This window comes from Lipophrys pholis, assembly GCF_963383615.2.
Source record: "Lipophrys pholis genome assembly, chromosome: 13".
NCBI lineage: Eukaryota > Metazoa > Chordata > Actinopteri > Blenniiformes > Blenniidae > Lipophrys > Lipophrys pholis.
Genome location: NC_137632.1, coordinates 29,388,586 through 29,398,585, shown reverse-complemented (window position 1 = coordinate 29,398,585; position 10,000 = coordinate 29,388,586). Strand labels below are relative to the sequence as shown.

Here is a 10,000-nt window from a genome sequence, read left to right as displayed (position 1 = left end):
TGCTCCAGGTGTTGCTCTGCTCTAGGTGTTGTTCTGCTCTAGATATTGTTCTGCTCTCGGTGTTGTTCTGCTCCAGGTGTTGTTCTGCTCCATGTGTTGTTCTGCTCTAGGTGTTGTTCTGCTCTAGGTGTTGTTCTGCTCTGGATGTTGTTCTGCTCTCGGTGTTGTTCTGCTCTAGATATTGTTCTGCTCTAGGTGTTGTTCTGCTCTAGATATTGTTCTGCTCTAGGTGTTGTTCTGCTCCAGGTGTTGTTCTGCTCTAGGTGTTGCTCTGCTCTAGATATTGTTCTGCTCTCGGTGTTGTTCTGCTCTAGATATTGTTCGGCTCTAGGTGTTGTTCTGCTCTAGATATTGCTCTGCTCTAGGTGTTGTTCTGCTCTAGGTGTTGCTCTGCTCCAGGTGTTGCTCTGCTCCAGGTGTTGTTCTGCTCCAGGTGTTGTTCTGCTCTAGGTGTTGCTCTGCTCCAGATGTTGCTCTGCTCCAGGTGTTCCAGCAGTGTGTGGAGTGCGGTGGCGGTGACATGAGTCAGTGTTGGTGGTTTCAATGTGTAGGTGAGCAGGTGAGCAGGTTCTCTGGAGGTGTTTGGAGGAACAGAGGTGACCACAGGTCACAGGAGGTGAAGACGTGAACATGTTCCTCCACAGCACAGACTGAGCAGAGGAACCCTGTCAGACTGTGGAGCGTCATGCCGTACTGGAACTTCCAACGTGGGTCATGTTCTCTGGGGTCTGTGGTTCACCTGGCCGGAGCATATCAGTGTGTTGCCCTGGCCCAGGTGCTGTGGAGCGCGTGCAGTGGAGAGTAAACACAACACCGGACAGAGTTCGTCTGTCAACACACATCAGCTGTAAGCTCATGTCACTCTGACCTGCTGGCTCGCGGTTCCTCCGCCTGATACTCTGCTGCCCCCTGCTGGCTGTGTGTGTGTGTGCAGGTATGCTGACCATCACTGACTTCATCAATATCCTGCACCGTTACTACAAATCTCCTCTGGTGAGTCCAATATGGCCGCACACAAACTGTGTGTGTGTGTGTGTGTGTGTGTGTGTGTGTGTGTGTGTGTGTGTGTGTGTGTGTGTGTGTGTGTCTGTGTGTGTGTGTCTGATGTCTCCTGTGCCCTGCAGGTCCAGATCTACGAGCTGGAGGAACATAAGATCGAGACGTGGAGAGGTGAGTGTGGTTCCTCCTGCTGCTCGTTGACTGATGACTGGTGACTGACGGCTGTGTGTGTGTGTGTGTGTGTGTGTGTGTGTGTGTGTGTGTGTTTCTCATCAGAAATCTACCTGCAGTACTCCTTCAACACACTCATCAGCATCACTCCAGACTCCAGGTAACACACACTTCTGTGCTGCTGATAATGTCCCTACTATGTTTCACCTGTGTGTGTGTGTGTGTGTGTGTGTGTGTGTGTGTGTGTGTGTGTGTGTGTGTGTGTGTGTGTGTGTGTGTGTGTGTGTGTCCTCAGCTTGTTTGATGCCATCTACTCTCTGCTGAAGAATAAGATCCACCGGCTGCCCGTCATCGACCCGACGTCGGGAAACGTTCTGCACATCCTCACACACAAACGCATCCTGAAGTTCCTGCACATCTTCGTAAGCTGTGAAGCGCGTGTGTGTATGTGTGTGTGTGTGTGATGAGTGTGTGATGAGTGTGTGATGAGTGTGTGATGAGTGTGTGCTGAGTGTGTGATGAGTGTGTGCTGAGTGTGTGATGAGTGTGTGCTGAGTGTGTGCTGAGTGTGTGCTGAGTGTGTGCTGAGTGTGTGCTGAGTGTGTGCTGAGTGTGTGCTGAGTGTGTGCTGAGTGTGTGATGAGTGTGTGATGAGTGTGTGCTGAGTGTGTGCTGAGTGTGTGCTGAGTGTGTGATGAGTGTGTGATGAGTGTGTGCTGAGTGTGTGCTGAGTGTGTGATGAGTGTGTGATGAGTGTGTGCTGAGTGTGCGCTGAGTGTGCGCTGAGTGTGTGCTGAGTGTGTGCTCCTCCCTGCAGGGCGCCATGATCCCGAAGCCCAGCTTCCTGCAGCGGAGGATCAGCCAGCTGCCCATCGGAACCTTCCAGCACATCGCCACCGTGCAGGAGTCGGCCACCGTCTACGAAGCGCTCAGCGTCTTCGTGGAGCGGAGGGTGTCGGCTCTGCCCGTCCTCGACCAATCAGGTGCCAGCGTCACTCCTCAGCTAGGAGCACCCTCTTCACACCGCAGTACACTCCTGTGTCACACTCCTGACACACTCCTGGGTCACACTCCTGACACACTCCTGGGTCACACTCCTGTCACACTCCTGGGTCACACTCCTCGGTCACACTCCTGACACACTCCTCTGTCACACTCCCGGGTCACACTCCTGGGTCACACTCCTGTCACACCCCTGTGTCACACCCCTGTGTCACACTCCTGTGTCACACTCCTGGGTCACACTCCTGGGTCACACTCCTGTCACACTCCTGTGTCACACCCCTGTGTCACACTCCTCTGTCACACTCCTGGGTCACACTCCTCTGTCACACTCGTGACACACTCCTGGGTCACACTCCTCTGTCACACTCCTGACACACTCCTGTGTCACACCCCTGTGTCACACTCCTCTGTCACACTCCTGGGTCACACTCCTCTGTCACACTCGTGACACACTCCTGGGTCACACTCCTCTGTCACACTCCTGACACACTCCTGTGTCACACCCCTGTGTCACACTCCTCTGTCACACTCCTGGGTCACACTCCTCTGTCACACTCGTGACACACTCCTGGGTCACACTCCTCTGTCACACTCGTGACACACTCCTGTGTCACACCCCTGTGTCACACTCCTCTGTCACACTCCTGGGTCACACTCCTCTGTCACACTCGTGACACACTCCTGGGTCACACTCCTCTGTCACACTCGTGACACACTCCTGTGTCACACTCCTGTGTCACACTCCTCTGACACACTCCTGTGTCACACTCCTCTGTCACACTCCTGACACACTCCTGGGTCACACTCCTCTGTCACACTCCTCTGTCACACTCCTGACACACTCCTGTGTCACACTCCTCTGTCACACTCCTGACACACTCCTGTCACACTCCTGACACACACTGGTGTGCGTTTCTCTGCAGGACGAGTGGTGGCGCTGTACTCCAGGTTTGACGTCATTGTGAGTTTTTTCACACACAAACTGTTCTTCTTTCAATAAAACAACAAATAATACACACACTGTGTACTCTGTGTGTGTACTCTGTGTGTGTACCCTGTGTGTGTACCCTGTGTGTGTACTCTGTGTGTGTACCCTGTGTGTGTACCCTGTGTGTGTACTCTGTGTGTGTACTCTGTGTGTGTACCCTGTGTGTGTACCCTGTGTGTGTACTCTGTGTGTGTACCCTGTGTGTGTACCCTGTGTGTGTACTCTGTGTGTGTACCCTGTGTGTGTACCCTGTGTGTGTACTCTGTGTGTGTACCCTGTGTGTGTACCCTGTGTGTGTACCCTGTGTGTGTACTCTGTGTGTGTACCCTGTGTGTGTACCCTGTGTGTGTACTCTGTGGCTCAGAACCTCGCTGCCCAGAAAAACTACAACAACCTGAACATGACGATGCGGGAGGCGGTGGCGTCGCGGGCCTGCTGCCTGGAGGGAGTCCTGAAGTGTTACCCACACGAAACGCTGGAGACCATCATCCACCGCATCGCCGAGGCTGAGGTGTGTGTGTGTGTGTGTGTGTGTGTGTGTGTGTGTGTGTGTGTGTGTGTGTGTGTGTGTGTGTGTGTGTGTGTGTGTGTGTGTGTGTGTGTGTGTGTGTGTGTGTGTGTGTGTGTGTGTGTGTGTGTGTGTGTGTGTGTGTGTGTGTGGTGCAGGTCCTCCTCGTGTCGTCATGACGACAGATTAACGTGCGTCCGGTCTCTGTCAGGTCCATCGGTTGGTGTTGGTGGATGGAGACGACGTGGTGCGAGGGATCGTCTCTCTGTCAGACCTCCTCCAGGCGCTGGTTCTGTCTCCTGCAGGTATTGAGGCTCTGTAACAGTCTGTAACAGTCTGTAACAGTCTGTAACAGTCGACAAAAATCTGTAACAGTCGACAACAGTCTGTAACAGTCGACAAAAATCTGTAACAGTCGACAACAGTCTGTAACAGTCTGTAACCGTCAAGATAAGTCTGTAACAGTCTGTAACCGTCAACAAAAGTCTGTAACAGTCTGCAACTGTCTGTAACAGTCGACAACTGTCTGTAACCGTCAACAAAAGTCTGTAACAGTCTGTAACCGTCGACATAAGTCTGTAACAGTCTGCAACAGTCTGCAACCGTCGACATAAGTCTGTAACAGTCTGTAACAGTCTGTAACCGTCAACAAAAGTCTGTAACAGTCTGTAACTGTCTGTAACAGTGGACAAAAGTCTGTAACAGTCTGCAACTGTCTGTAACAGTCTGCAACAGTCTGTAACCGTCAACAAAAGTCTGTAACAGTCTGTAACTGTAACAGTGGACAAAAGTCTGCAACAGTCTGCAACTGTCTAACAGTCTGCAACAGTCTGTAACAGTCTACAACAGTCGGCAACCCTCTGTAACAGTCTGCAACGGTCTGTAACAGTCTGTAATGGTCTGGCCTCAGTCCCACGGCTCTCCACCTGAAGCCACCAAGCTCAGCCCTGTTTCTATCTGCTGAGAGCGTCTGTCCTCACGACCCTCACACACCCTGCTCCTCTCTCTGGACGCGACATCTCCCAGGACATGACAACACCGTGACAACCAGCTGAGACAACACCGTGACAACCAGCTGAGACTACACCGTGACAACCAGCTGAGACTACACTGTGACAACCAGCTGAGACTACACCGTGACAACCAGCTGAGACTACACCGTGACAACCAGCTGAGACAACACCGTGACAACCAGCTGAGACTACACCGTGACAACCAGCTGAGACTACACTGTGACAACCAGCTGAGACTACACCGTGACAACCAGCTGAGACTACACCGTGACAACCAGCTGAGACTACACCGTGACAACCAGCTGAGACAACACCTTGACAACCAGCTGAGACTACACCGTGACAACCAGCTGAGACTACACTGTGACAACCAGCTGAGACTACACAGTGACAACCAGCTGAGACTACACTGTGACAACCAGCTGAGACTACACTGTGACAACCAGCTGAGACTACACTGTGACAACCAGCTGAGACTACACCGTGACAACCAGCTGAGACTACACCGTGACAACCAGCTGAGACAACACTGTGACAACCAGCTGAGACTACACCGTGACAACCAGCTGAGACTACACCGTGACAACCAGCTGAGACAACCAGCTGAGACTACACCGTGACAACCAGCTGAGACTACACCGTGACAAAACAGTGACTACACCGTGACAACCAGCTGAGACTACACCGTGACAACCAGCTGAGACTACACCGTGACAACCAGCTGAGACAACACTGTGACAACCAGCTGAGACTACACCGTGACAACCAGCTGAGACAACACCGTGACAACCAGCTGAGACTACACCGTGACAAAACAGTGACTACACCGTGACAACCAGCTGAGACTACACCGTGACAACCAGCTGAGACAACACTGTGACCTAACAGTGACCACTGGGGAGGTCCCGATCAGATCGGTAGATCTCGGATCGGGGCCGATATTGGTGATTTGTGAGTGATCGGGAATCTGCAAATCCAGCCGATCACCCCGCCGATCTGAAAAAACAACAACAAAAAAACAAAAACCGCCGTCCACAGCGTCCCCTAATCACCACAACAATCAGGGACTACAAGCTCTGGTGGAGCTGCAGAAGCTAGAATCATAGACCTATAAAACTAGAGTTATATATAGTGGTTTATGTGTTTTTGTGATGGAGTATACTTCTATATTTGGAATGAAGTGTTTATACTTCACATTGAAATGTAAATGTTCTGTGACATTCAGGTCCAACCTCTCATACTGCTTTAAGGTAAACTGGAGTTTAATACACAAAGAAGTTACATTGGAGCCTGAGAGTATTTATGTTTAAGTCATTCTGAGAAGAATTTTGATTCAATAAGTGAGTTTTACAATAATTTCTAGGTAAACAAAGCTTCTGCCAGTAGTACTTTTAGCTTCAGACGTCTTAGTCGCTCCAATAATACACTGTTGAGTATATTTGCAATAGTAATGTGAGTATCGGATCGGGAAAGTATCGGTCTCGGCCGATACTCAATTCTGAAAAATTGGATCGGTATCGGGAGCAAAAAAGTGTGATCGGGACGTCTCTCTAGTGAGAACACCGTGACAACCTGCTGAGACAACAACATGACAACCTGCTGAGACAACACCATGACAACAACATGACAAAACGTGACAACCTGCTGAGACAACACCATGACAACACCATGACAAAACAGTGACAACACCTTGACATTCTGCTGAGACAACACCATGACAAAATGTGATAACCTGCTGAGACAACACCGTAACAACTTGCTGAGACAACACCGTAACCAAGCAGTGACAACACTGTGACAACTTGCTGAGACAACACCGTAACATAACAGTGACAACATGTGACATCCTGCTGAGACAACACCACGGCAACCAGCTGAGACAACACCATAACAAAACAGTGACAACACCACGACAACCTGCTGAGACAACACCGTAACAAAACAGTGACAACACCCTGACAACCTGCTGAGACAACACACCGGCGCTGGTCTGAGAGCGCCACCACTCTCAGGTAGGACGCTCAACTGTCTTCTCTGTTTAGCAGGAGCGTAGTGGTTGCTGCCGGTTGCTGCCTGCTGCTGCCGGTTGCTGTCGGTTGCTGTCGGTTGCTGCCGGCTGCTGCCGGTTGCTGTCGGTTGCTGCCTGCTGCTGCCTGTTGCTGCCGGTTGCTGCCTGCTGCTGTCGGTTGCTGCCGGCTGCTGCCGGTTGCTGTCGGTTGCTGTCGGTTGCTGCCTGCTTGTGCCTGTTGCTGCCGGTTGCTGCCGGCTGCTGCCTGCTGCTGTCGGTTGCTGCCGGTTGCTGCCTGCTGCTGCCTGTTGCTGCCGGTTGCTGCCGGTTGCTGCCTGTTGCTGCCTGCTGCTGCCTGTTGCTGCCTGCTGCTGCCTGTTGCTGCCGGTTGCTGCCGGTTGCTGCCTGTTGCTGCCTGCTGCTGCCGGTTGCTGCCTGCTGCTGCCTGCTGCTGTCGGTTGCTGCCGGTTGCTGCCTGCTGCTGCCTGTTGCTGCCGGTTGCTGCCGGCTGCTGCCTGCTGCTGTCGGTTGCTGCCGGTTGCTGCCTGCTGCTGCCTGTTGCTGTCGGTTGCTGCCGGTTGCTGCCTGCTGCTGCCTGTTGCTGCCGGTTGCTGCCGGTTGCTGCCGGTTGCTGCCGGTTGCTGCCGGTTGCTGCCTGCTGCTGCCGGTTGCTGCCGGTTGCTGCCTGCTGCTGCCGGTTGCTGCCTGCTGCTGCCTGTTGCTGCCGGTTGCTGCCGGTTGCTGTTTGAATGACGTTTGGAGAGAAGAACGTCGGCTCACCTCAACCACCAAACTGCGACTGTCATTGATCAGGACAACTGTCCAACACCCTGATCAATGAGATTCCTTCAGTTCAGTGGTTCTGGCCTCAGCATGCCGGCCTCATACACCCGGGGCGACCCGACCCGGCCCGACCCAACCTGGCTGACCCTGCTCAGTCCCAAGGTCACGTCTCTGACGCCCTCTAGTGGATCCGGTTCCCCGGATCAATGAGGACTTTCTTCATCTGTATGTTGTGTTTGTGGGAGGTGGATTGGTGTGGTGCAGTGGTTAGCCGCCCTCCTCACAGTGGGACCACTCCCGGTTAGAGTCCTTGTTTTGTTTGCAGTTTGCATGTTCTCCACTGGCTCAAAAAATGGATCGAGTTTTCGGAACGTTGCCATGGAAACACGAAACATTTGCGAAACAAAAATGACTTGTTTTCACTTGAAAGGTTGCCATGGAAACGGCCTCGGTGTGCTCAAAGGGCACGGTTTGACCCTCAGCGTGTGCTTTTCGCTTCTGCTCCAGATCTTTACGAGCAAGCGTCATCTGAAGACTGAAGAACCTCCGTCAGGACTCCACCACCGCCTCGGTGAAGCTTCTCGCCTGACGACGACCAGCGAGAGACGTTTGCCCGTGAATAAATCCCACCGGGGGTCAGTGAGCGAGGCGGACAGTGGAGAAACCATGTTCAGCTGCGTTCTTCAAAGGAGGACAACAACTCAACCAACACACACACACACACACACACACACACACACACACATTTGAAATGTAAAAATGTTTTTGAATGAATAAAAGTGTTTGGTACCTGTTGATGCATTCCACTGTTCCAGCGTGTCAGCAGGCCCCAAAGCACGGTACGTCATTAATCACATTCACTCATTCACACAGCAATGGCGGCTGCTACCATGCAAGGCTCATTCTACCCACTGGGAGCAGTGTGGGGTTCAGTGTTTTGCTCAAGGACACTTCAACATGTGGACAGGTAGAGATGGGAATTGAACCTGCAACCTTCTGATTGAGACCGCTCTGGATTGATGGATTGATTGATTTGATGATGGATGATAGATAGATGTCCCCCGTCCAGCTCAGCTGGTAGAGCATCAGACTCTCAGTCTCAAGGTAGAGGGTTCATGTCCCACGCCGGGCACCACCTTCCTGTGGGCTCTCCACCTTCCTGTGAGCTCTCCACCTTCCTGTGGGCTCTCCACCTTCCTGTGGGCTCTCCACCTCCCTGTGGGCTCTCCACCTTCCTGTGGGCTCTCCACCTTCCTGTGAGCTCTCCACCTTCCTGTGGGCTCTCCACCTTCCTGTGGGCTCTCCACCTCCCTGTGGGCTCTCCACCTTCCTGTGGGCTCTCCACCTTCCTGTGAGCTCTCCACCTTCCTGTGGGCTCTCCACCTTCCTGTGGGCTCTCCACCTTCCTGTGGGCTCTCCACCTGCAGGAAGGTTCTTAATGGGTCAATGTGATCTGGGTGACGGTGCTCAGACTGACACCACCACCACCCGGGGACAGATAAGAGGGAGAAGATGGAGGGATGGGTGGGTGGATGGTACAGCTGTAAGACCTGGTGTGTCCTGCAGGGCTCAGTGAGGGTGTTTGTTCAGAGGAGGTGTGAAGCACCATGTTTACCAGAGGAGGGTTTGTTAACTCTGCCAGCCTCCACATCCTGGTCACAGGACTGCTGCTCCACCCATCTGCCATCCAGCCTCCATGTCTGTCACAACAATCTGGAGCTCCGTCAGCCTGTCTGCTCCACTCTGGACACCTCCTGGAAACCTCCTGGACACCTCCTGGAAACCTCCTGGACACTTCCTGGACACCTCCTGGAAACCTCCTGGACACTTCCTGGACACCTCCTGGAAACCTCCTGGAAACTTCCTGGAAACCTCCTGGACACATCCTGGAAACCTCCTGGAAACTTCCTGGAAACCTCCTGGAAACCTCCTGGAAACCTCCTGGACACCTCCTGGACACTTACTGGACACCTCCTGGACACCTCCTGGACACTTACTGGACACCTCCTGGAAACCTCCTGGACACCTCCTGGACACCTCCTGGACACTTCCTGGAAACCTCCTGGACACCCTGTGAAGCTCCTCTGAAGCTCCTGGGCAGACCGGATGCAGCAGAGCGTGTCGTCCTGATAACCTGTCCTCTCTGCGACCATGGAGCCCAAATCCAGGTAGGAAGCAACTTTTTCTTCATTTCCAGCTGAAATCCCAGATGCTGAATCCACTAATCCTAAATAATCTGGTCTCAATCTGAAGAATCTCACACGCTCACAATACACAGTGAAAGCTTGCTGTAACGTTCAGCTGTAAAACACAGAAGAACTAAGGATTACAGTTCGTTCACTCTCTCACTCACTCACTCTCTCACTCACTCACTCACTCTCTCACTCACTCACTCACTCACTCACTCACTCACTCACTCACTCACTCACTCACTCACTCACCCACTCACACACACACTCACTCACTCACTCACTCACTCTCTACCTCACTCACACACACACTCACTCACTCTCTCACACACTCAC

At 52.7% G+C, this 10,000-nt stretch overlaps 2 protein-coding genes across 3 annotated transcripts in view; both read left to right on the top strand.

The window, feature by feature from the left end:
* prkag3b (protein kinase, AMP-activated, gamma 3b non-catalytic subunit) overlaps positions 1 to 8,275 on the top strand; it is a 12,521-nt gene extending 4,246 nt beyond the window's left edge. The window contains exons 5-13 of one of the 2 annotated variants that reach the window (XR_013935934.1): positions 935 to 993; positions 1,125 to 1,170; positions 1,276 to 1,330; positions 1,466 to 1,592; positions 1,988 to 2,153; positions 3,099 to 3,136; positions 3,528 to 3,674; positions 3,883 to 6,696; positions 7,983 to 8,270. Coding sequence is in view for 1 of the 2 variants with exons in the window: in XM_080479083.1 (XP_080335209.1) it covers positions 935 to 993; positions 1,125 to 1,170; positions 1,276 to 1,330; positions 1,466 to 1,592; positions 1,988 to 2,153; positions 3,099 to 3,136; positions 3,528 to 3,674; positions 3,883 to 3,976; positions 7,983 to 8,014 (764 nt within the window). In the remaining variant the exon portion in view is untranslated. Of the gene's footprint in view, positions 1 to 934; positions 994 to 1,124; positions 1,171 to 1,275; positions 1,331 to 1,465; positions 1,593 to 1,987; positions 2,154 to 3,098; positions 3,137 to 3,527; positions 3,675 to 3,882; positions 6,697 to 7,982 lie in introns of both variants that reach the window. The other variant, XM_080479083.1, reaches the window with a different exon arrangement.
* Positions 8,276 to 9,554: 1,279 nt separating this feature from the next.
* The window catches only part of fer1l6 (fer-1 like family member 6), a 27,582-nt gene continuing 27,136 nt past the window's right edge, over positions 9,555 to 10,000 (top strand). Inside the window, 1 exon segment of the mRNA XM_080479065.1 lies at positions 9,555 to 9,643. Coding sequence (XP_080335191.1) covers positions 9,627 to 9,643 — 17 coding nt within the window. The 5' untranslated portion in view covers positions 9,555 to 9,626.